This window comes from Typopeltis vanoorti, chromosome 26 (assembly GCF_054136105.1).
Source record: "Typopeltis vanoorti isolate ZY-2024b chromosome 26, IOZ_Tvanoo_1.0, whole genome shotgun sequence".
NCBI classification, from domain to species: Eukaryota; Metazoa; Arthropoda; class Arachnida; order Uropygi; family Thelyphonidae; genus Typopeltis; species Typopeltis vanoorti.
This window is the reverse complement of record NC_143574.1, coordinates 24,469,268-24,496,717: the sequence shown is the minus strand read 5'-3', so window position 1 is coordinate 24,496,717 and position 27,450 is coordinate 24,469,268. Positions and strand designations below refer to the sequence as shown.

The window sequence follows — 27,450 nt, the reverse complement described above, 5'->3', positions numbered from 1 at the left end:
CTTACATATAACAGAATAATTTGGAAGAAAAATTGTGTAGTGTTATCACAGGATCCAATACATCCCTTGAGAATACATATCCAGAAATTATAATGAACTACAATAATTGATGACAGGTAGCATTTCACTGGAAGGTTTGTGTAAAGAAGGCTCCTGCTTCAGATAAGTTTTTTGACTAATTAATTATAAATAAGTGTATGTTTATATGTGAGATTTGCAGTCGAAGTTGTGTGCTTGCAGTGTGTGGGCTTGTTTGTTTAAGTTTCTTTACAAAATTTTAAATTTAACACACTGATACAACTTGGCAGTGAAAGGCAAATTATGTATGTAGGTGCAAACGACAGATAAAGTAGACGATGTGGATTTCTCAAAAATGGTATGGCACCATAAATGTAATATATGTGTGTGGAAAAATGCCACGGATGTTTATGCAGAGACACTGAATAAGAGAAAAGAAAGAGTGTGGGTATACAAGGAAATGCAATATTCTGATGGATCATGATGCTTACTTAAAATGAGTAGGGAACATGGTAGCATAACTGACGCGGCAATTGAAGATTGTGCAAATGTTCAGGGAGTGTGTGTGGAAATGATAGTGCAGAAAACACAGTTTGAGTGATGATAAAGCCGGAGATAACTTATACAACATTAAAAAACAAAGTGAAATTAATGATAAAGTGGGCAATGATGATGTTAAAAAATAATGCAGTTAATGGTAAGATAGCAAGCAGGATTGACAGCAAACATGTGGGTGACTGGCAATAAAATATCAAGTGAATGGTAGCAAAAAAAAAAAAAAAAAGATACAAAATTTGAAAGCTGAGTTGGTGAAGATGAGGCAGATGTGGAGCGAAATTGAAAAGAATTGTAGATATGTATGGAAGAGTGAAGAAGACGAAAACAAATGATGTTGGTATAAAAATGGTAATGAAAGACCTGCAAGTGGCGTTATATGGCGATTTGATTACTAGAGATATGGTAAACAAAAAAGATGCACAGTTTGTTTTCCGTGAGGTAAAACGCATTGGATATGAGGACTAAGTGAGCAAAAAAGTTGATAATAGTAGTGATAAATGACTTGACTGGGAAGAAGGAGAATGTAAGATTAGATATCAGGAAGTTGTTGAAAGTATAAAAGATAATAGTGTGATAGAAAAGGTAGTCAGCGTGTTGCCCAGGTATAGCAGTGATGAAATCAGGTGAGAGCAGGAATTATGAATATGTTAGCAGAATTGCTTGAAGGAGTGCAGTTTGTTAACCCTCCAACCGGCCAGGACGTCTATAGACGTTCAGCTAAATCTGGATACGATGATACTATCTGTTGAAGGAACATGGATAAGAAGTGCAATTAGGCCGGCATGTCCATTAGAAGGTGTGATAATCCCTCACGCTGAAGAGAACACTTAATCAGATTATCTCACACACTCATAGCTGCGTCTTGCCCATAACAAGAAATGCAGTTCCTCATTCTATGCTGGGTAACTGAATCTTAGTTATATTGGATAAACTAAAATATAGAAATTGTTTTTATTTTCTCTTTTTATTGTAGAAAGCAATTTTAATGCCTGGACAAAATAAAGTTAAAGTGAAGAAACATAGTTTCTTCACTTAAATACTGCCTTACCTTAGAGAATCAATTTCATTTTTAATTTTTTTTTGCTAATTTTTTCTAATTGCTTACTCCACAAAACATTTTCTTTGTTCTTGAAGAAATTAATTCATGATAATTATTTGAAATATTATTTTAAAAAAATGGCTGCCGACGTTCGAGATTATGTTATATTTTTGTTCAAAATCATGTTTCAAAGAATACTTCACAGATTTCCTGAAGGACGTGCTTAAGCAACTTTGCTTTATAGAGAATAACATGAAATTCTTTAATCATATCACTAATTTTTTTTTTCTTTATATTGTAATCTACTATTCTTTGCACTTTCACCTTCTTAGTATAATTGGTCATTACAAAATGAAATTAACGGTTGTGATTTAAATTGATATGTATATATTTTCTGCTAGTGCAGATTTTCTCCAATTTTATAATATATATATATATATATATATATATATTTAAATTACAAAGTTTTGTATTAAAAATTTCCGCTACAGAAGTTCGATGAATCAACAATATTATTGTCATATTTCTTTTTCTCGTGTGGAAGAAAAAAGGTAAAATGTCACTCTTATAATTGTATCAGATGTTATAATGGCAAAAATAGTAAGAAAAAAAATTATTCGTACTTGCTTTTCAAAACACAAAGAAAGAACATTGTAAATTTACCCACTGAAAAAGAAAATACTCCATATTTTTCTTGTGTTATCTGATTTTTTTTTCTTGTAGTACAAAGAAGAAATCACTGTTCATAAGATGGTGGAATACAAGAGGGCAAAAATCTGTAGATTAATTACATTATAACTAATAGAGAAATCATGTCAGAAAAAATTATTTATGTAAGAGTTCTAACATGCTGATGTTAGAACTCTTATATTTCTTACAGAACTATTCAGCAGATATAACGACATTTTCTTCTAGTTTAGATACGTGGCATTGTTGAAGTCTCTAAACCTTTGCTACTATTTACGCTAAAATGAATGGACATATGGACATGTTTCCCCAAGTGATTTACGTTTGTAACAGTTGTCTTGCAAACGATTTATAAAATAGATTCTCTGAAATAACTGCAGAATGAATAAGTCTATAACCTCCCCCCCCCCCAAAAAAAAAATAATAATAAGATTATGCATATGCTCCTTTTCTTTTAAAATAATTAAAATCCTCTTTTTCAAGATAATTGTATGAAAAAATTTATAATTTTTCGATATTAAAAATGAAACTGATTATTAGAAATTAAGAACTTATTTTAGCATAAATACTGTATCAGCCTGTAAAAGAAATGTCTGTATTTTTTTTCAATGTTAGGATATCTACTAATCAACAATTAAAAACAAAACACAACATTCTTGATGTATCTCACACTACAGCTTGAGGCACTTTAGTGTCCCTTCTGGCTAAATGTTCTCTCTTTTCCTCCAGTTAAGAGGATTACTATCAAGTATTTCTAAGGCGTAAATTACTTCAGAAATAGCAACCAGCAGCAGAAGTAGAAGTAAAAATATTTAGATTATTTTAAGAAAAATAAACAAAAAATAATACTACCGAACTTTCTTTCGTGTGGTACATAAATTCTGAATGGCGAAAATATAGCATAGTATTTCTAAAATTTCAAATCATTTCAACACACAGTAGAACAGCTGATTTTAGATTGCAAAGAAATAGTACAAAATTAGAAGCTTCAGGGTACAACAATATTATTGCCTTATTTCTTTTGTCAAAATGATAAAATGAAGTAACAGATTTTGAATACTATCTGGAAACATTTTCAAACCTGTAAAAATTTAGAGTGGTTATGTAGTTGAATTCCAGGAGAGGATAAGGGGGGGGCATAGGCATTAGAAAATCTTCAAAATGAGCATACATTTTGAATCATTCTGTATATGATATCCTTCATATTATATTTTCAACATATCTATGGTGGTTATGCACTGGATATTACCATAATGTGCATCCTACAAAAAAAAAAAAAAAAAAAAAGCGAAGAATCCCTGCTAAAATACCATTGGATATAAATTTTTGATACTAAAAAGACTCACGATTGGAAACTGAGTTATGCAACATCATTTGTTGTTCATAAAACAAACAAACAAACAAAAAAAAAAAAAAACGTTTCTAAAACTGAAATGTGATGATCCATATAACGGTATTTTGCTAGGAAAAGCAAAACATTTATTTCAATAAATATTATTTAAAAATAATAAATGTGACATATGTTCAATGCAAACATTTGAAAATTCGTGAAAAAAACTGTTTCTATATTGTGAGTAAAGTGCAAGAACAACTAGTGCAACTGTCCCATTGCACTTATTTGAAGAATAAAATACAGCAAATTTACTATTACTAAATAGATTCATTTAGGATTGATTATTTTCGCTCATGCGAAATTCGTTTCAATTTTTTGGGAAGAAACACGATAAATCATTTTAGAGGACAAAAATCTTAGGACAGTAAAGGAAATTCCAAGTAAAACAGTGTGCGTAAAGACAGGTGACACAAAAGTCACGCACTAACAGTTAATTCACTAATGGCTCTAAAATAGCCGTAAAGGGATTAACAGTGGAGGGAGGTAATGGCATGATAAAAGGTAGAATGCCGATGAAGTTTTGATCCATGCAGAATGCTATGGTGGTCTGGATATTTCATCCACCTCAGCCGGTAGGAAGGTTAATGCGTGGAATGAGTTTGAAGGAAGAATTAAACTGTATAAGAGTGATGGACTGCATTTGAACGGTTTGAATGTGAATCATTAGGAGAGACTGCTCCTGGAAGGGAGAGTAATGAGTGTAGTGATAAGTAATGTGAAAGAGAGGGAGAGTAATGAAGGAGAGAGTGAAGTGGTGCTTATGAATGAAGAAGTGGGTACCATTAGTGTACAGAATGAAAGAACAAGTGTGCAAGACAAAAAGGGAAATGAGGAAACTTGAGGGTGGACAGGGGAACACAACATGAGAAAGGGTGATGCTCTAAGAGGATGGGAATGTGTGTTGAAAAAAAAAAAAAGAAAAAGGGGAATGACCTAGGATCAAAGGAAAACAGCTGGATTTGAAGAAGGTTCTCACAAGTAAGGAGAAAAACAAATGACTTGAGAAAAGTATGGCAAAATCACATCTAATAAGTGGTATCAGTGAACTAATCATAGAGATCAGGGAATGAGCTGTTATGTTTGTATATAAATGCTAGAAGTATCAGAAACAAAGTTGAAACAGGTGCATTTATTGAGTTTGTTCACCTAAAAATTGTTGGAATAAGTGAGACATGGTTGGATGAGGATGACATTCTGACAGAATAGAGATGGAAGAATATAATGCATTTCATGAAGATGGAAAAGTTAAAAATGGAGGTGAAGTGCTATTCATGATAGAAAAAGAGTTTATGTCCATATAAGGTAGAAATGCAAGGGAGAAAACAGTGGCAATGGTTTTGAGGCAGTATGGTGTGAGATAGAGGTGAAAAGAATGAAATACTTTGTTGAATGTTCAACAAAGTATTTCATTCTTTGTAACTGGTAATGTGTAGGGTAGTGACCAGGAAATGTATAAGCAAATTAACCAAGCAAATGGGAAAAGGGTGATCATTATGGGTGATTTTAATTACGGTAATATAGACTGAGATGACGAGATGGCAACCGAAAGTAAAGAAAATGAGTTTCTTGAGTTTTTGAAGGAAAACTACTTTAGGTGGTATGTAACAGAGGGAACACGAGGATTAAGGGTCTTGGATTTGATCATCTCATCAAAGAATACTATAAATGAGGTATCATTTATACAAGGCTGGTGATTATGAAGAGCTCAGGAGACAGCTTGGAGATGTAGCATGAAATGAGGAGTTCAGTGGAAAAGAGATCGATATTGCTTGGGTGCTATTCAAGAACTATCTAGAAGAAGCAATGTCTAAATGTATTCCAAGAGTCAGGAGATTAATTAAGGTAGGTGTGAAATAGATCAATGAAAAGATTAAGCATTCAATACAGAGAAAGAAGGCATTATGGAGGCAACATTAGATGAGTGGTAATAATTTATTCCATGAAGAATACAAAAAACAGGCAAGGAGGGTGACTTGGTTGGTAAGGGTAGCAAAAGTTCAGTATGAGCAGCAGTTAGCTAATGAAGCAAACAAAAAAAAATAATAAAAATAAAAAAATAAATTTTAAAAAAATTCCAGGGAGTTCTTTTGATATGTAGCCAGCAAAAATATATGGACAACTGTGCACAGATTTGGTCAATTGGTTTTCAAATGGATGAAGATATGTAGGAGAGGTTCAGAGGCAAATTGACCAAAATAGTTTCTGATCTCTGGAATATTGAATATGAAAGGTTGAGACAATGCAATTTGCAGAGTCTAGTGGATAGGAGGAAGAGGGGTGACATGATAGAAATGGAGAAGTTGGTAAGGGGTTGTTATAGGATCAATGTTGAAGAGGTTTTTCATAAAATGGTGGGAAATCAGGGAGAACAAGAAGTCATCCCAGGAAGCTGTATAAGGAGGATGTGAGTAAGAGAGTGAGAAGCAGGTTTTCTGCATGGAGAGTTGTGAATGATTGGAATGCATCGCCTGAGAATGTGGAGTCTGCAGAAAATTTGAATGTGTTTAAGGCACGATATGATGAGCTGTGTGTATGACAAAAGGGACCTCCTAGATAAGTCTGTGACTCCATGGAGTCTTAGGATGATAATAATATCACTAACAGGATCACTATGTAGATATAATAAATTACCTGTTTTTCTCGATTACTTTCCAGTAAAAGACTAAACTGTGCTATAATTTCAGATATCAGAACCTGATATGCTTGGTTAACAATGAGACAACTGTCCAAGTTTTCTTCCATCCCGTGAAGATCCACATCACTGTCACCAATTTCTGTATCACTTCCTGACTATAAAAAATAAAAATATACAATTAAAATGAAATCTAAAATAAACTAATTACAGAAATACATTCTGCACACCATAAGTATGGTCATTACTTACTATAAATCATGAAATATTTCTTTCTAAAAAATATAAATTCTTTCTCTCTCTTTTTGTGTTTTATTACATTACCCCCCCCCCCAACCGACCATAACATCTATAGATGTCCAGCTAAATCTGGATACGATTCTGTAACACCTGTTCAATAACATGGATAAGAAGTGCAATTTGGTCTCACTATTTCATATAATCCTGCCAAAACAAAATAAAAAGATAAAGATACAAATAATTAAGAAACTTTAAAAAAATGTATGAACATAAAATGTACTAAATGGTAAAAAAAGAAAAAAAAAGGGGGGGGGGAGTAAGAACATAAAGATTATTTTCTTCTCTCTCTCAAAGTTACACTTCTTTTAAAAAATATATTACGCTTTAAATATAACATAAAAAAATAATGAAAGGGGAAAAAAAGATTACAGATCAAAGGTTTTTACTATGAAAATTCCACCAACAGAAGGCTGAAAACCAATAAAATGAATAGCAAATTAGTACCAAGGATGGACTTAATATTTCTATGTTTAAACTTTTGGTAATTCTGTAGAAATCTGCTAATTCTACTGAACAACTTTACTCACAAGGAAAGGATGATGAACAAAAATTGGAGCATTTTGTATATAGCATTCTTGTATAGTGACACCAATTAAGATCACAATAATCATATCTTCTTCTTTTTGGCACCACCCCATGTAGGGCCTTGGCCTCCCAATTTTGGGTTTCATAACTCACTACGAGGTGGGGTCATTATCCCCATGCTCAACCATGTAATTGTCTGTGAAGCGTTGTGTTCTTAAGACCGATTTGCCTGCTTTGCAGGAGGAAAAATCCCAGATAAACTGGGGAGAAAAAACCCTACAGTCCACGCCCAAGACCGGCTAACTTGGCTATGTCTGAGAAAGATCCTTAGCTCCTCACGTCAGCGACGAGAATCGAACGCAGGACACTCCTTTCCCAGGCATATGGTTGTGGAGTGTGTAACCACTCGGCTAACCGTGCGGATACAATAATCATATACTGCCAACATAATTTTGTTTTGCATGATTCTACCATTAAAATGATAAAAATGAAATTACTCCAAATTTTTATATAGATCCTATATATTAAATATGATTAATTATAGCATAGAAGAAAAGTATCTTTCATTAATCAGTGTTAAATCTATGAATAAAGATGCAAAAACTTTGGACAGATAGTCACATAACAAATTAGTGAGTCAGGTTACGGATTGTCTGACATATCAGTAAGTAGTATATGAATGTGGGAGGTAGTGTCTGTAAAGGGGAAAGTCACTAATCATGTTTCACAGGGGGTCTGGTTGGTTGGGACCTTAATCCCGAATTAGTTTATCCTCCTGACCTTGGGTATGCAGTCTGATACTGCTTTTCTCAAACAATCCCTAACCACTACCCATGACCATTGATCACTACTGACATTCTTTTCTTGTAGCTTCTTAAGCCATTGCACTGCTCTAGGATGCTTCCTAAGTCTGTCATAATTACCAACTATATAGTTTCAACATAAACCCTTTCTTGACAGAGAATTCCACGTGTTCAGCAACTGCCCAGAGCAACACTGCATGCTCACTTTCCCCAATTGGAAGGTAGAATATCTACCATGGTTATGGATATATATCTTCTGAAACTATTATCAGATCTGACACTCTCAAACCCCTGATCTCCTCTATAACATGTTGTTTCAGGTAATTATTCCTTAGCAAATGTATAAATTCCACTTCCATCTTGCTATGTGTCCTTTGCTCCCTCCAGTCTATGTCCACCGTTGTTGAAAAGTCTCCCGTAATAATTGCTTGGCTTGCACTCATTGTGCTCATCTGCTGATGCATGACATCTACATCGTCCTGTGGATCCCCCCCCCCCTCTGTGGTCTATAGCAGCAACCAACAATATACTTTGTCCTATTAGCCTCTAACACAAGACTACTAACTAAAAAATCACATGTATGTCACAATAATTAACTTTTTAATATGTAAATATTTCGCCTCAAGTATCATAAGATATCATCAGTACAGTTATTAAACAACAATAGGAATTACATGCAAAAAACACAGTGCACATGCTTACATTGGATCCCTCTATGTATACAGTAGCATGTTTAAGGATTAAAAACTATTGGGCTGTAATTTAATTAAATTAAAATATAACTGATAAATTTATTTTATACAGTTGAGGATAACAATTTCCCAGACTTCTGGAATAGTGAGACAGTCATTCCAGTTAAGATGGGTCTATAACATAAGGCTTCAGCACTTTCTTTATATAAACGTTCATGTTTATACTGTATTTACTCAAATATAACTTTACGTTGATTGGATTTTAACGGTATAAATGCGAACACAGATTGATAAGAAAATAACTATTTATTAACTTAACTGCTAATATTTTGCAGTTAAGATCTTCAGAGCATCAAACAAAGTTTGTTAGAGTAGTGAGACAACAGTAATCCGGTGTAACAGTGGCACTAGTAGGAGTAATTGCAATGTGCAACACAAAGACTATAGTCCTAATTAGATGCCATCTAAGTTTAAAAAAAAAATAAAAAAAAAAAGATATTAATTTAGTCTTAGGATGACTGTCTCCCAAATCTTTGGTAGATTTATACAGCCATACTTGTTGAGGTTTGGAGTATGTTTCAAGCCTTCTGTTGATTCCAGGAAACAACCTCTCTGACTTGTAAAAGCCTTGAAACATACTCCAAACGTCAACAAGTATGGCTGTATAAATCTACAAAAGATTTGGGAGACAGTCATCCTAAGACTAAATTAATATCTTCTTTTTTTTTTTTTTAAACTTAGAAATGCGCCTAATTAGGACTTCAGTCTTTGTGTTGCACGCTACAATTACTCATACTAGTCCCACTGTTACACCAGATTGCGGTTGTCTCGCTACTGTAACAAAACTTACAAACTTACTGTAACTTACTGTAACAAAAAGCATCTATACCGTTAAAATCCAATCAACATGTGCAACGAACATAACTGAGATGGCTGCATTTCCATTTTTCCACTTCTGTCTACTGAAAACCAACTTTATCAGGTCATTATATCCACAATACATCAGCTCACCATCCATCTCAAAAATACGGCATCATAAAATCTTTAATATCCAGAGCACATAAGTTTCGTTCCTCACACAACATGGAGTTGAAAATTCTAACTACAGGATCCAATTGCAAAACACCAAGCTACTAGATAGATCAATATACAAACATTAGTGTTTATATAAAGAAAGCGCTGAAGCCTTACATTATAGGCCCAATCTTAACCAGAATGACTGTGACACTATTCAGTCTGGGAAATTGTTATTCTCAATTGTATAAAATAAATTCATCAGTTATATTTTAATTGAATTTAATTACAGCCCAATAGTTTTTAATCCTTAAACACACTACTATATACAGAGGAATTCCAATGTAAGCATGCGCACGAATGTTTTTTTGAATGTAATTCCTATTGTTGTTTAATAACTGTAATGATGATGTCTTATGACACTTAAGCTGAAATATTTACATATTAAGAAGTTAATTACTGTGGCATACATGTGATTTTTTTTAATTATGAATACTCCACAGGTTTCACTATATAAGAAAATCACACAAGACAGCCCCAAACGAACCACCTTTCCACAGACCTAAAATTCTCTTTAACTTTAATTTTGTTGATTATAGTTCTTCAGCTATCATCAGCAATACCTCTTGTCCTATTCCCTCTATCCTCCCTGAAAATTCATTGCCCTTTACATTCTATTCCTGTAACTATATCATTTTCTGATGTTAATTCGCTCACGGATGTTAATTTTCATACCTGTGTAAAATTTTGAAGGTAAAGATGGTAAAAACTTGACATAAGACTTTGATCAGAGCCAAGACGGTATACAATTAAAAGTTAAATCACAATTTAAAACTGGCATCCAAGTCTTATGTCAAGTTTTTAACATCTTTATAAGAATGTTCCTGTTCTCCAATCAATCTCTTTGTCCATTATTCATACAATTCATGGCATAACACAATAATAACTAATGTGTAATGCTCTCTCATTATATAACTGACCAGTATTCAACTGAACCTCAAACTACAGCAATAAAATAACTATTGTACTATTTAACTGTAGTACAATTCTCTGTATAATTCCTTCCACTACAAGTGGCATTTGTGCATTTTTATGATCGATATTTGTAAGAGGATGCCAAATTAAAAATCTCTTTTATTTTTACCTTTCTAGTTTAAAGTTCTAGTTCAATTCTAAACCACGAAGCATTCATCTGCTGTCTCTACTTTACAAATTCAGAAAACTGCTTTATTTTGTAAATAACAGAGAGGCTTTTACAATTTATTCTGTTGCTGGGCTATAGCAATCCCAGATTAACAACTACAAGGTCACCCATAAGTAATGAAATATGTTTGTAGAAAGGGCCCATCTTTGTGAAGCAACTACATCAGTTTTTAACATCACCAGATTTTTTTTTTTTTTTAAATTAGCTATGAAAAACCTCATCTCATAAATGCCTGCCATTTTTGGCCTCACAAAGACAGGCTCTTTCTATGGAAATTTCCATAATTTATGAGCCACTCTGTGACTTTTGAGCTGCTCTGTATGTACAGTAATATCACTACATCCAACAATCACAACAATATTAATGCATATTATTGCAATTCAATGATTTTGTCTCATCGCTGTTGGACAATACGGTCTGACCTGCATCTGACATTCAAGTTTAATCAAAAGACATAGCAGGATGAACCAATTTATTTACATCATTTGCCTCAAAACCACTTGCCACAGACTTGCAACACGACACAGTACACTGTCATACTGAAAGAGAGATGGATTGACACCACATAACCATCACAAGGTGCAAAGCAATGCAGTATTATAGAGGTGTTGCATATCTGTTGATGTTAATCTTTCTATGCGCTATAGCCAAAGGCTAAGTGGGCATGAGAAGAAATAACTTCAGACTATTATGCCACTGCCACTACATTTGATAGCAAGATGATTCACTTGACAATAAGTTGTTCTGCAGATATCTGCTACACTCAATTGGAAAAGGGTAATGCACAATTCACTACACCTTTTTGTGTGGTATTAGCTTCCTAGGTCTTGTGTTTCTCAAATGAAGTGGATCACATTTCCATCAGGTGACAATGCAGACAGCAGTTATCTTGATCTTGTTTGATGCAGTCATGAAGTAATGTAATGAACAAGCTGGTCATAGACTAATGTTCAGTTCTAAAGGTGTATATGTTTGCCTAAAACAGCAGTATAGAAGACATAACAACAGGAAAATACATGTCTGTATGTTTAATTCTAAAAGAAGAGGTGTGGGAGTGGGAGGGGTGGCATGGGCGAGTGCCACAGGCGGAAAAGTAAAAGGGCGGAAAACTTACAGAGTTTATGTTACAATTATACTGGAGGCAGAAAAATTTAAAAATAAAAAAAATTAAATTGGATATATCATATATTTAAAAATATTAAATTTATATATACATATTTATAAAGATAATTATATTTTATTCTAATTATATAAGCTCCAAATAATTATTTTTATTTTGATAATCCCTGGGACAGAAACATTTAGATCCAATTTCATTGTGAAAATTTGATTCTCTTATAAATAGAATATTTTTATTTAAGAAACAAAATTAATCGGAAATTTTTATTTAGTAATTTAATATTTGAATATAAAAATTTTATATATTAATAAATAATATAAATATGAAACTTTTTGAAAAAATAAAAATAATTTAAAAAAAAACGGTATTATAGTCATATAAGATGTTATCTATAATTAAAATTATCTAAAATTTCGTGCAGTTGGCGTATTAGTTGGTGTCAAAGTTCAATTATATTAATGGTATATGTATGATAAGACATACCTAGGATAAATGAAGTCATTAACGTGGTTGATTTTTCATTGATTGGAGTTTCGTATATGCATCGAGTTAGACCTAATTTAGACGTGTATTACTACAATTGTATTGCTGGTAAAGACATAACAATTTAGGTGCTAGTTGCATTTTGTTACTAGATTATGAAGATGGAAGCTCACCAGATCTGTTTAAGAAGGAATAATCACCAGATCAATGTATTAATTGCTTTTAATGAATTACTTTTTACTGAAACTTTTGTACTTGTGACTTTAGTATGTGAAGGTAAGAGACTTAAAGCACACAAAATAGTGCTGTCTGCCTGCAGTTTTCTTTTATGGCATATTTCTTGAAAACTCATGTAAACATCCAGTTGTTATTCTCAAAGATATAAAATACATGGATTTAAAAACGATAATAGATTTTATGTACAAGAGTGAAGTGATCATCTTGCAGGACCAACTTGCTACGTTACTTAGTACTACTAAAAGTCTGAATGTTGAGATCTCTACAGAGGTTGCACATTGGGATACTTCACATTTTGATATTCAGGATCAGAGTGAACATGACTCAAGTAACCAGGCCGTGTTACTTGTTGAGGTGCAACCAAAAAAAACATAGCACAGAATTGCCACCATTAATTAAGAGGGAAAAGAGGAAGACCTCGGAATAGATATCCTCGTGGTTATAACAGTAAAGGCATGAAGACCAATGTGTCATCAAAAATAAATGAATTAGACAAACCAGAAGATACCAACAGGCCAATAAACTCAGAACTTATTCCCATCTGTACAGAGTTCAATGTTGGTAAAAGGATCACAACAAGGTGAAGATACAATAATAGAATTGGATGAATCACAGGCAGTGGCAAAATCTTTGAGAATTTGTTCCAATATGCAATGTTAATCTCATTAATGAATACGACACCTATTCTTAATTCTGTTGAGTTTTGAAATTTGGGAAGCAGAAATGGGATGTAGAGTACACAATTGGTGGAAATATCTTGGAAGTGGTAGAGGAGATGAGAGATTTGGGAGTGACTGTAGACAAGGAACTAAAATTCTGGGGACATGTTACTAAAATTGTGATGACAACACAGCGGATAATGGGAATGATGTGGAGGACACTGACTTGTAGAAGTAAGGATGTTATGGTTCCTTTATACAAGGCTTTAATCAAGCCACATATTGATTACTGTGCACAGATTTGGTCACCTGGTTTTCAAAAAGATGACGCGTTGGAAAAAGTTCAGAGACAATTGACTAAGATGGTTTCTGGTCTCTGGAATGTTGAGTATGAAGACAGATTGATAAAATGCAATTTGTAGAAATTGGTGGATAGGAGGAGAGGGGATATGATCGAAACATATAAGCTGTTAAGAGGTTATTACCAGATTAATATCAAGGAGGTTTTGAACAGAATGGGTGAAGATAGGAAGAGAACAAGAGGTCATCCCTGGAAGTTGTATAAGGAGGGTGTGAGCAAGAGAGTGAGGAGCAGGTTTTTGTGCATGGAGAGTAGTGAGTGATTGGAATGCATTGCCCAAGAGTGTGGTGAGTGCAGAGACAATAAATATATTTAAGATGCGGTATGATAAACTATGTGTATAATAGTGGACCTCCCACAATTAGTCTTCAACTCCATCGAGGTTTTTATAATAATAATAATAATTAACATTATAAACACCTCCTATCACGATGAATCTTTGACTCCATGGAGGTTCTTATAATAATAATTATTATTATTATTATAAAACCCTCCTTCAGTGTCAAAGCTGTATAACTGAGAGGAGACCTCCACATAGCCTTTAAAGGAATGCGGAGAACAGACCAGGGCTTCTGACCTAATCTCCAATCCTCACCTTCTCGTGGTACACCCTGTTGGGTATCTACCTGAATACTGAACGAACGAGGATGGACTGGTAATTTGGGATTTAGCAGACCAAATTGTATTATTATTGGGTAAACCAAAAATAAAAAATGATGGTAAAACATGACAAAATTTCATGCCGGCTAGGGCCTCACCCAGTTAAACAAGGCCCCCGTTGTTTTTGCCAGGGAACCAGGGCGGACAGCAAAAAGTCAGCTACTGGAACAAATCTGAAACCACACCCCAACTCAACATCACCAGAGTTAAAGATCAGTACTATCAACATAAGAAGCCTGAATGGTAAAAAAATGAAGCTAGCTGAGGAATTAGATAAGTACCAGATCGATATAATAGGGGTGACTGAAACAAAAAAGACAAAAACTGGTGAGATCTTTCTGAGCAATAAATACAAAATGTTATATTCAGGCAATGACAATCAAGGAAAAGAAGGAGTAGCCATAGTATTCAACACAAAATACGAGGCTTATCTTCTTGAATGGCAGTCAGTCTCGAGTAGAGTAATGTGCACAAATATGAGAATGGGGAACAGGACAATGAGACTTATTTGTGTCTATGGTCATACAGAAGGTCCTACTAAGGTAGAAGTGAAGGAATTTTTTGAGGTTTTAGAAAAAGCAATTGACACAATGAAAAAGGAAAGGTTGGTCCTTGTTGGGGATCTAAACAGCAGAGTAGGAAATGATTGTGAGACATACAAAAATATTTTGGGAAAATTGGGAGAAAAGAGCAAAGCTAATAATAATGGCAAATACCTGTTGGATTTCTGCTCAGGGCATGGACTGGTTATTACTAACACCATGTTCCAACATAAAAATGTTCAAAAATTCACAATGAAAGAAGAGGCAAAAAATAAGAAAAGTCTCACTGACTATGTTATTGTTGATAGTGATGTTTTCTTTCTGGTGCAGGACACCAGAGTGTACAGAGGATTTGAAATTGGAAGCAATCACTATTTAGTCTTGAGCAGGATAAAATTGAATTTCATATTGAAAAGAATGACATGTAAGAAATTTTTAAAGCGAATAAAAGTTCAGCAGCTCTCAGATGTGAACTGTAGACTAAAATACACAAAGATTATTGAAGAAAAAATGAAAGAGTTTGAGAACAGGAACCAAACCTTGGAGATTCATTGGCAAGCCATGAAGAAAACCCTGATTGATTCTGCATGTGGTGAAGTTGTCTGCAAGGATAGAAAAATTAGAACTCCATGGTGGACAAAGGAAGTTAAAGAGGCAGTGAAGGAAAAGAAGAAAGCATATCAAAAGTTCCTGACAAATAGTCAGCTTGTGCTCTTAGAGAATGCAGCGTCAAATGCAAGAATGCTAAACAGGGTGTAAAACCAGCTAAATAAAAGTCATGGGAGGACTTTGGCAAGAATATAGAAAATAAATATCAAGAAGGTGGCAAAATATTCTGGAGGTTGTTGAAGAAGCTTAGGAATGGAGGAAAGAGTGCTGTAAAAGGAGTTAGAGATGATAAAGGTGACATGAAAACGGAAGAAAAAGATATCCTTGAAGTATGGAGTAATTACTTTGAAAAACTGCTAAATGTAACAAGCAGTGATGACAGCACAGTGTAAAAAACACTGACCACGCATGCAGTCAGGAATACATATCCACACTTGAAGTAGAAAAAGCCATCAAAGGCTTAAAATGTGGAAAAGCAGCAGGAGTAGATGATATTCAACCAGAAATGCTGAAGTATGGTGGTATAAAAGTCTTACAGTGGCTGCACTGCATAGTGCAGAAAGCCTGGACAGAGGGACGAATTCCCGATGATTGGAGTACAGCTCAAATAGTGCCCATATATAAAAAGGGAAATAAAACTGAATATGAGAATTAGAGGTATTTCCCTACTGAGTGTTCCTAGCAAGATCTATGCAAGTATACTTGAGAAACGATTGAGAAGAATTGTGGAAGAAAAGCTGGGTGAAGAACAAGGTGGATTCAGGCCAAATAGAGGCTGTCAGGATCAGATCTTCACTTTACGACAAATAGTCGAGAAAGCATGGGAATATAACAAAGATCTGTATTTAAGTTTTGTCAATCTGGAAAAGGCATATGACAAGGTGCCAAGAGAGAAGCTATTCAATACGCTACAGTTATATGGTGTCAATGGGCCATTATATCAAGCAATACTTAGTCTTTATTTGAGTTGTAAGTCAGCAGTTAGAATTGAAGGAAGTACAGGAAGGTGGTTTAATGTTAAATCTGGTGTGAGACAAGGATGTACATTATCCCCTCTGTTATTCATTATCTATATGGATCACATTATGAAGAAAAGTAGTATTAAACATGATATCAAAATTGGAGATGTTAATGTCAGCTCTTTGCTTTATGCAGATGATGTTATACTTCTAAATAAATTCGCTACAAGTCTGCAAGATTCTCTGACTAAATTGAATAACTGTTGTAATAGATATGGTATGAAGGTCAGCAATAAAAAGACAAAGACAATGAAAATAAGCAGAATCATTGAAAATGTAAACTGTGTTGTGAATGGAAACCTGTGGAACAAGTAAAACATTTCAGCTACTTAGGCACAATTTTTAGTGAAGATGGTAAATTAAATATAGAAATAGACAACAGAATCAGCAAAGCTGGTATGGTGGGAAGTCAATTGAATAAATTCATATGGAATAAGAGAGAAATTAGTCGGAACACTAAATTAGCTGTATACAAGACAGTGCTCAAACCAGTTTTAACTTATGGATCTGAGAGCTGGGTCAGAAGTAAAACACTTGACTAAAGACTAGAGACTGAAGATATGAGAGTCCTGAGAAAGATTATAGGTGTGAACAGATGGCATCAATGGCAATATCATATTAAAAATGAGGATATTAGGAAAGAACTTGACATTGTCAGCATCCAGGAATGCATTAGCAGAGCTAATCTCAGGTGGTATGGTCACTTAAACAGAATGGGAGAGGAAAGATTAGCAAAACAAGTGTTCTCTGCCAGGTTGGCAGCAAAACGACCCGGAGGAAGACCATGATATAGGTGGATTGATATGGTACAAAGTGCCTTAGACGATAAAAATATATAAGATCTGATAATGTTGGAGTCTTGACAAGTAACAGACTGATTTGGAGGAAAATTGTAGACAGCAAGCCAGTAATGATGTAATTTTTTTCATGTAGTACTATCATATCCTGTACACCCCTTGAGGGTACATGGCAGGAATTTGATGATGATGATGATGATAAAAACCTCCTATCTCTGTATTAATGAGTATTAATACAACTCCTCCTCGCTATCCCTGTATTAATGTGTATTATATTATTAGCTTGCTGAATGAATTTTGTTACCTTGTATTTATAAAGGGAGCTTGTGTAGCTCAGTGGATGTGGCGTTTGCACATCACGGCACTTGACCGCACGAAGGAAGACTTTGTTTCGAATCTAGTCGTCGACTAGAGGAAAATTTTTCTAAGCCTTTTTTTTTCGACCGGTTTCCAAGTTAGTCGATCTCTGGCAAGGGCAAACAGGTTTTTTCTCCTGGAAACTCAAGAAAATCGACCACAGACCCCACATTATTTCAGACATTAAATATATTGTGTTAGGGTTAGGGACCATGAGATGGCGGCACGTTGATCCGTCTCTCTTCACTGCTTGCTGCTTAATTAGTGATAGCCTTGGGCCAGCTATCTCTGATTGGGTACTAGTGGAGATTGAACTGTCCACTCAGTCTCCAAAAGTTAGATAGGGCTAAAACAGCCTCACCTACTCCCTATATACAGGAATAAAAAGGCGTTAGCTGATCTCAGCTAACGCCTTTTTATTATTATTATTATTATTATTATTATAAATTGTTCACATATTCGCAAAATTTTCTTACATATGTGCCAGTTCGCTATCCCTGTATTAATGTGTATTATATTATTAGCTTGCTGAATGAATTTTGTTACCTCGTATTTATGAAGGTAAGTTTGTAGTTAAATATGTGATTTATCTTACTAATGATTTTTAAATAAATTATTCATTTCATTTTCTTTGTAATTATAGCCGTGTTGTTTTTATTTTTTAATTTAAAAACTCTTGCATATATTTGAAATTGTGCCCATTGATTACTATATGAAGTTTTACGTTAATATTAAACAAGGTAATTTTTAATTTTATTTTGCTAATTTATTTATTTTCTTAATGCAGTAAAATCAGATAAAAATAATTGTATAAAGGGGCGAGACTTGGCAAATGACGATTCAATTGTAAATTTTTTACATTGTTTTGGGCCCATACTTTATGGAAAAAAAAGAAAGTATTTTTATGATTTCAGAAACAGACAAAAATGACAGACCAGAAAAACAAAACGAAAACCCTTTCTGGTCAATACAGAAAAAGACGAGCAGAACGAGAAGTTATTCAAGCTCAGCAAGAAAATCAATTGTGGAAATATTTTAAATTATCAGAAACAAGAGTCAGTGAAAGTGACGTTCTGTGGAGTCCCCCACTGACAATGAGTCTGAAAATTCGAATTTGTGTTTAGATGATAATCAGGCTCTTGAGAAACAACCACTATCTTTGACTTCAAATACAAATACCTCAACACTAAATTACGAGCTTTTTGATGATCCAGCTTTATGGCCAAACTTGTCCAATTCAATAATTGCTATATTAGTAAAACGAGGTCCTCCTGCTGAATCAAAAGAGACTTTTTTGAAGCACGATGAACATAATAGAAGTTTTCATGTATCACATTATAATAGGATTTCGAGTAACAGAGAAACCATTAAAAGATCTTAATTTACCCAAGTTCAAAAAATGTAGTATTTTGTTTCTGCTGCAAATTATTTTCTAATATTCGAACTATGAACTTAATTTCAGAAGAAAATAACGATTGGAAACATATGTTCCAAGTTCTTCAGTGCCACGAAAAATCTCAAGAACATTTTAATAATTTTGAAAAATGGATTGATTTGGAAAAGCATTTAAAAAATGAAACTATAATTGATCAGCTAAAATTACTCAAAAAAGAACAAGAACATGGATGCATGTTTTAAAAGCATAATATCAGTTATTAAATTTCTTGCAAAAGAAAACATAGCGTTCAGAGGAAGTTCAGATACTGTATATACAAATAATAATAGAAAATTTTTGAAACTTACTGAATTATTCACCAAATTTGACAGCGTATTACAAAAACATGTACAATGCATTAAAAACAAAAAAATTCACATTCATTATTTAGGGAAATGTAACAAAACAAAATCATTAATATATTGAGTAATGAAATTTTTAAAAAAATGATATCTAAAATAATGAATGCTAAGTATTTTTCAATAATTGTTGATTGCACCACTGACATTTCGTAGCAGGAACAAATGTCCCTAATTGTAAGATATGTTTCTATAAAAGAAAAAAAATGAAGAAACCCAAGATATTGTACAAATAGAGGAAAGATTTCTAGAATTCATTAAAATTGATAATACAACAGGAAGTGGTATGGCTGAAGTAATTTTAAAATTATTAGAAGAAAAAAACTTAAATATTCAAAATATCCGTGGTCAAAATATGACAACAGGCCAAATATGAAGGAGAAGAATGCAGGGTACAAGCACTTTTAAGGAACAAAAATCCTAGAGCAATTTTTGTTCCATGTTGTATGCATTCCTTGAACTTGGTATTGAGCGATGCAGCAAGCTACAATGTAGATATGGTTTTATTTTTTGACATTATTCAGTCAATCTATAATTTCTTTTCTTCATCGAGTCATTAATGGGAAGTTCTTCTAAACCACATCCAAAATTTTACGTTAAAACCTTTATGCACGACGAGATGGAAAAGTCACATTGAAGCTGCAAAAGCAATACAAAATCAAGTAAAAGAAATACATGAAGCTTTAATTTTCATCACAGAAGATGACAGCTTAATTGGGCAACAAGGTATTAAAACAAAATTGGAAGCTAGTTCGTTAGCAAAAAAAAAATAATTCTTTCAAGTTTATATTTGGCACATTTGTTTGGTATGACATTCTAAGTGAAGTCAATGAATCTAGCAAACAATTGCAAAACATCTCTTGCAATATTATGGAAGCCTTGAAATCATTAGATGTCACGAAAAAATTCTTGACGTCATACAGAAGTGAAAATAATTTTTTGAAAGTTAAGCACCAAGCCCATAACTTTGCTCTAAATATTGGGTTAAATGCTGATTTCCCAACTAAAGACAGCACACGAACTCGACATGTAAAAACTCAGTTTGATTATGTAAAAACTCAGTTTGATTATGTATGTCCTGACGAATCAATTACTAATTTTGAACGATATTTTCAAATTCATTTTTTAATGTAATTCTTGATTCAGCAATAACATCAATTACTGAGAGATTTGAACAGCTAAATAAATACGAATCAATTATTGGGTTTCTCTTTAACATTGGTAACTTAAAGTTTGATGACGATACAGTAAAAAAAGCTTGTTTTGATTTAGAAATTGTTCTGTCAGATGGTGATCAAAAAGATATTTCAGTAGTAGATTTATTAGATGAATTAGAAATATTGTCTCAGAGGATATCAAATAATTATTCTCCCAAAGAAGTATTAAATTATAGTTACACAAATAACTGCATAAGTCTTTTTCCTAATGTGTACACATCACTACGAATTCTTTTAACAATCCCAACTACAGTTGCAAGTGCAGAGTGCAGTTTATCTAAATTAAGACTTATTAAAACTTATTTGAGGTCCACAATGTCCCAAGAGAGATTAAATGACTTAGCCACTTTATCTATTGAAAGTGACATAGCCGAGACATTAGATCTAGAAGTAGTAGTAAAGTCTTTTGCTGAAATTAAGGCTAGAAAGGTTTCTTTTTTTTTTTTTTAATAATTAAAATTGTTAAGTCTTAATTTAGATTTTTTCATATTTGTTTTGTTATATTTAATGTGATTTATGTAATATTTATAAATTGTGTTAAAATTATGTACTCATTATATAATAAACACAAAATTTTTTTTTTATTTATTATTATTTATTTATTCACTATATATATATATAATTTTTATATATACATATACAATTTCGACCGAAGGGTGGAAAAAAAAAAAATCTTGCCCACACTCAAAAATTTGCTCGGGTCGGCGCTGAGGGGATCCCAGTACTTGCTTTATTATGGCTATCTAACAACAACAACACATATATATCAAGTGCTATAAGAAATTTATAACAGCAGCATTTTGAGGTATGAACATTCCATATCCAATAATATTATTTTTGTTTTATTTTGTATGTGTTTTTGTGTTTGTAAAATTCAGCAAAAACATGCAAATATACCCTAATTTCAAAAATTTTTCCACTTGGTTACAAGATAAATTATGCTAGATAAGAAATTATATTACCTTTACCTAGCAATAAACAAAGTTTGGGTGTGAAAAACTTTCACAACTAGGCTACCTTCTCTATAGAGGCTGCTGATTTCACATCGACTGCCTTATAAATTAAAGATACCAAGAAAGTATATACTTAGTTTAATCCTTTATCCAAGTGTAAGCAAACAAAGTTTGTGCCTGAAGTATTTTCAGGACTTGGGCAACTTGTGGTAAAGGTACATCACTTTATTAGAGATATTTAACCATTAGAGATAGTTAGTTGAAAGTTTTTCCAATTGCTTATACTGTAAATTAAAGATACCAAGAAATGATATACTTGGTTTAATCCTTTATCCAAGTGTAAGTAAGCAAAGTTTGCACCTGAAGTATTTTCAGGACTTGGGCAATTGTGGTAAAGGTGGTATGATTTCACATCGCTTGCCTTGGTCCTGAAAATACTTCAGGTGCAAACTCTGTTTGGTTACACTTGGATAAAGGATTAAACCACGTATATAATTTCTTGGTATCCTTAATTTACAGTATAAGCAACTGGAAAAACTTTCAACAACTAGCTATCTCTAATCCAGAGTATTATAATAATAAGGTGTGATACCTTTTGGCAACTCGTATAAGAAAAATGTAACATCTGCATTACTTCAACCTTGGTATCACCTCTGGGTCTGGCTCCCCTGATGATGAAGGGTCACTACACCGTCTGTGTAGTGACCCTTCCAATAATGCATAGCATTATACATGTCCACAAGGAGATGTGCTTTGCATTATGGGAAACTAAGGCAAGTGATGTGAAGTCATACCACCTTTACCACGAGTTTCCCCAGTCCTGAAAATACTTCAGGTGCAAAGCTTGGTTTGCTTACACTTGGATCAAGGATTAAACCAAGTAGATAATTTCTTGGTATCTTTAATTTATAGTATAATCAAGTGGAAAAACTTTCAACAATCAACTGCCTTAGTATACTTTGAAGCACAGCAAACTTCCTTTCAAACATGTATACTGCTTTGAACTAGGGGAAGTGTTGCAATCTAGATCAGTTTGATGAGACCTTTATTTAGGTCTCATCTCATGGTTAAATTGATGCAGGTCATATATTTTCAATACAGAAGTAGAAAATGGTGTCTAACTATATTATTACAATAATCTGCATTAGAGATAGATGTAGAAAGTTTTTCTGCTTGGTTACAAAGTAAATTATACTAGACAAGAAATTATATTGTTTAAATCCTTTATCCACACATAAGCAATGAAGTCTACAGGTAAAGTATCATCATCATTATGCTACTTGCAGAGAGAGAGAGAGAAAAAGAGAGAGGCTGTTGACTTCACGTCAATTGACTTAGGTAATGCACAGCATGCGTCCTTTCAGATGTATATATTGCTATGCATTATGGATCTCTTAATGAAACACACTCAATAAAGGTTGAAAGTTGAAACTAGTCGGAGTAGTGACCTGTACCATAATGAATAACAATAAACACATCTGAAAGGAAGTGTGCTGTGTATTGCGGGACACTGAAGCAACTGATATAAATTAAACCAGCCTTTATATACAAATAGCATAGTCGTGAAGATAATTACTGTGCAAATTTTGTTTAAGCTGACATAAAAGATTAAAACAAGAAATAATTTCTTTTCCTGTATAATTTACCATAATTTCAATTAACTTATATATACTTTTTTTAAGAGTAAATTGGTTGTAACAGGCTTTTTTTTTTTTTTGTAATGTTTAGCTTTGCAGTGATATATTACGAAACATTCTAACAGCAAACTTCCTTTCTGTCCATGGCATTACAGTCTTCAGTAACAGGCTCTGCATGTAATATCCATAATATGAATGAAATCTCTTTAAAAAAAATAAATGTTGCTGGAAGTAATTTTCCTAGCACTATACATGGCTACACTTGCATTCACAAACACCAGAAATATCTTTAAGTAATAAATGCACAAACCTGAAGATGCCGCATATACTGCTGGGAAATAATTCCATCTGAAAAATATCAAAAACATATATACAAAACTCATGATTTATAAGATTCACAAAATATTATTCATTTATTACTATTATATTCTGAATATGAATTAGTTACACACTTAATACACCAAGTGATGTAATACTGATATAATATAAGGCTGTGTGTGAAATACATGTAAATAAAGATTAAAGATTTATTTTCTACAATGATTATATAAAATAAAATATATATTGTGTGTATTAATATATATATTGTTTCATATTAATAAGCATAGTTTTCTAACTGATTAAAAACTAACAGCAGAGGTGAATTAAAAATATAGCAGATGGTTATGTTACAAGTGGAGAAGGAAATGAAGAAGTCAAGATGAGATTGCTAACATACTGGACTTCATTATGAAATATGATGCAGAATGACTAGCTAACATATATCCTAAAGGCAATTCAATCATAGGTCAAAACCATAACTAGTAAGAGATCTCTATATACAGGATGGTCATAAAGTCATGCACTGATTTTAAATTTTAATACCTAAAGATATACAAATAATGGAACTATTTAGTAAAAATTATATGAAAGTTCAAGACTGAAAGTTTTATTCTTAATGTAGTTTTTAATTATCACACTTCAACATGACCACCATTATTGTTGATACATCTTTCAAGCCGATTCTCAAACTTCATGAATACAGTGCATAATCGATGGAGTGATATTGCATGAATTTTGCTTGATATTGCTCAATAAGAAAATATGTGGGGTCATGTCAATCATCTTGACATGGTCCCACAAGAAACAAATAAATAAAATAATAATATAATGGAGCTAGATCAGGCAAATGCAGTGGCTAAGCAATTGATCTGCCTCATTCATTTGTTCTGGTAAGACATCATTTAATGTGGTGCTCCATCTTGCTGGAAGATGATGAAGTTTAAAAGATTTAATCTCTACAATTCATGGAAGAAGCAATTCTGAAGAAAAATATGGCAGAAGTTCTCCATTAATTGTTGATTCTTCACAGAAGAAAGGGTCTACAATGTGAGAAAGTGAAAAAATAAAAAATATACAAAAAGAAAAATCAGATTTACATGGATGAAATCATCATATAAAAATTTAAAGACATGAACTTTCATACAATTTACTAAATAGTTTTCCATTATTTGTATATCTTTAGTTTTAAAAGTTAAAACTGATGCAGGACTTCATGATCCTGTATAATGGATGCAAAAAAAACAACTACGGATTCTAAGTATCCAATCTTTTCCTTCCTTTGTATCTCCTCTCCATTAGTAACAAACAGTAAGAGCAGCTAAAATTATGAAACTCAATGGGAAAAAAATGCCTAAGTTAAACTAATAAATAGCTAAATTTTATTCAATTATTAAGGTAGTAACAATTATTAAGGTAGTAACAATCATTAATGTAGTAAGGTAATAAAATTAAAAAATACAAACATAAATGGATGGAACACATTTCTGTTTTCAAAGAATGAAAACAGAAAGATTACCAAAACAAGCCTTAAAATACAAGCCATTAGAAAAAAGAAAACCAGGATGTCCTCTTAAACGATGACTTCTAAGGCCGGAACAGGCCATGCTAGGCCTAAATCCTTGATACGCGTGATGATGATTAAGGTAGTAACTTCAAACTGATCACAAAGGCATCTTCACCAGCCTATCTCTACAATTGTAAAGAAGATAGTAAATAGTCCTATGACTGTTTCTCCCACTCAAAAAAAAACATGAAAATTAACCAAAAAAAAGTATTAATGAGAGATCTGCTAACATCAACTTGAAAAACACAAGAAATATATTTGCTGATAAAACTATGGTCAGTCAAGTCTAGCCGAATATGCCTTGGACACTATACAGAGAATCAAATGAAAAACTGCTACACCTCACTGAAGCAAATACAAATTCCAAAGTTTTTTTTTCTTTATCAGCAGCAGAGTTACAAAAACCAAATGAATCTAAATAAATATGGCAGTGTGAAACTTCCCGAGATTTGGGAAACTTACTGGCTAACAACCAAGGCTGTTTCCCAGCAGCTAAGGTATAGGCCACTTCAGATTTTAAGCTTTTAGCCTTACATCTACCTACTGTTTGTGTATTTTTGTGTGTTATTACAATTTTTAAATTGTATACCAGATGATGCTTCTGAAACAGAAATGAAATTATGGGTGATTTTAATTATGGCAATATAGACTGGAATGAAGAGATAGCAACTAATAGTAAAGAAAATGAGTTTCTTGAGTTTTTGAGGGATAACTACCTCAGACAGTATGTAACAGAGGGCACAAGAGGATTAAGGGTCTTGGATTTGGTCATCTCATCGGAGGATGTAATTATCAATGAGGTATCAAATCATCCACCAATTGGTGAAAGTGACCATGAGGTGATTACTTGGGTGGTTGCCAGCAGTGCAAGGACCCCTGTGAAAAAAGGGTATATGTGGAACTACAAGGGGGGGGGTGATTATGAAGAGCTCAGGAGGCAGCTTGCAGGTGTAGCATGGAATGAGGAGTTAGCTGGAAAAGAGATCAATGCAGCTTGGGGGATTTTCAAAAAATATTTAGTGGATGCAATGTCTAAATGTATACCACGGGTGAGAAGGTTAAATAAGGTAGGTGTGAGATGGATGAATAAAGAGATTAAGCATGCAATACAGAGAAAAAGGGCATTGTGGAGGCAGCATAAGAGAAGTGGAAATAACCAATTTTATGAGGTCTACAAAGACCAGGCAAGGAGGGTGACTTGGTTGGTGAGAGTAGCTAAAGAGAGGTGTGAACAGCAGTTAGCTAATGAAGCTAAAAAGAATCCTAGGGAGTTCTTTCGATATGTAGCCAGCAAAGAAAGAATGATTATGGAAGGATGACATTGATTGGAGGAAATGGTATAAAGACAGCTGTTGCAGAATGTGTGGTGGAGATACTTAATGAGCAGTTCATAAAGATCTTTCAATCTTGTGAATGTGACTTCATGGAGAGATTAAGAGCAGTTGATGATGGGGAGGAGAGACTGACTGTAAGTGAGCAAGAGGTGTTTGGGGAGTTGAGTAAACCAGATGTAAATAAGGCTGTGGGACTTGATAATGTATCACCGCGTATTCTGAAGGAATGTGCCAGAGAGTTGACACCTGCCTTGACATATTTTTTTAATACGAGTCTTGCACTTGGTCAAGTCCCTAAAGAGTGGAAGGAGGGCAAGATTGTGCCACTTCATAAAGGAGGTGATCGAACTCAAGCATAAAACTATAGGCCTATCTGTGTGTCAGGTGTTGTGGTTAAGTTGTTGGAGAAGCTTGTGAGAACTAGGATCCAGAGTTGGGTTGACAACAATGGTATAATCTTTGATAGACAGCATGGATTTGCTAAAGGGAGGTCGTGTTTTAGTAATCTACTTACTTATTACAATAAAGTGACTGCTTCCTTGGACAGAGGAGAAGGATACACAGTAATATACTTGAATTTCGCAAAAGCTTTTGATAGAGTACCTCATGATAAGTTGACAGTCAAACTAGAGCAGATGGGGTTGGATATTAGATTAGTGCATTGGATTGGAGACTGGCTATCTGATAGGTATCAACAAGTTGTGTATGGGGGTGCAATATCCAGGAAAAGGAAAGTCACTAGTGGAGTGCCTCAGGGATCTGTTTTAGGGCCATTACTATTTAACTTGTATATTAATGATATTGGCGAAGATTTGGATGGAGATATTCAGTTGTTTGCAGATGATGCAAAGTTGGGACGAACCATAAAGAGTAGTGAAGATGTTGTGGCCTTGCAAGAAGACTTGAATAAATTGAGTGATC

General features: G+C 33.5%; 1 protein-coding gene across 3 annotated transcripts in view; it reads right to left on the bottom strand.

The window, feature by feature from the left end:
• The window catches only part of Pbp95 (proximal sequence element A Pbp95), a 353,207-nt gene that overhangs the window by 312,784 nt on the left and 12,973 nt on the right, over nucleotides 1-27,450 (bottom strand). For all 3 annotated transcript variants that reach the window (XM_090414954.1, XM_090414955.1, XM_090414956.1), the window contains exons 2-3: nucleotides 23,621-23,658; nucleotides 6,327-6,485 (exon numbers count right to left, since the gene is read on the bottom strand). In XM_090414954.1, the coding sequence (XP_090271080.1) occupies nucleotides 6,327-6,485; nucleotides 23,621-23,658 (197 nt within the window). The remainder of the gene's footprint in view (nucleotides 1-6,326; nucleotides 6,486-23,620; nucleotides 23,659-27,450) is intronic.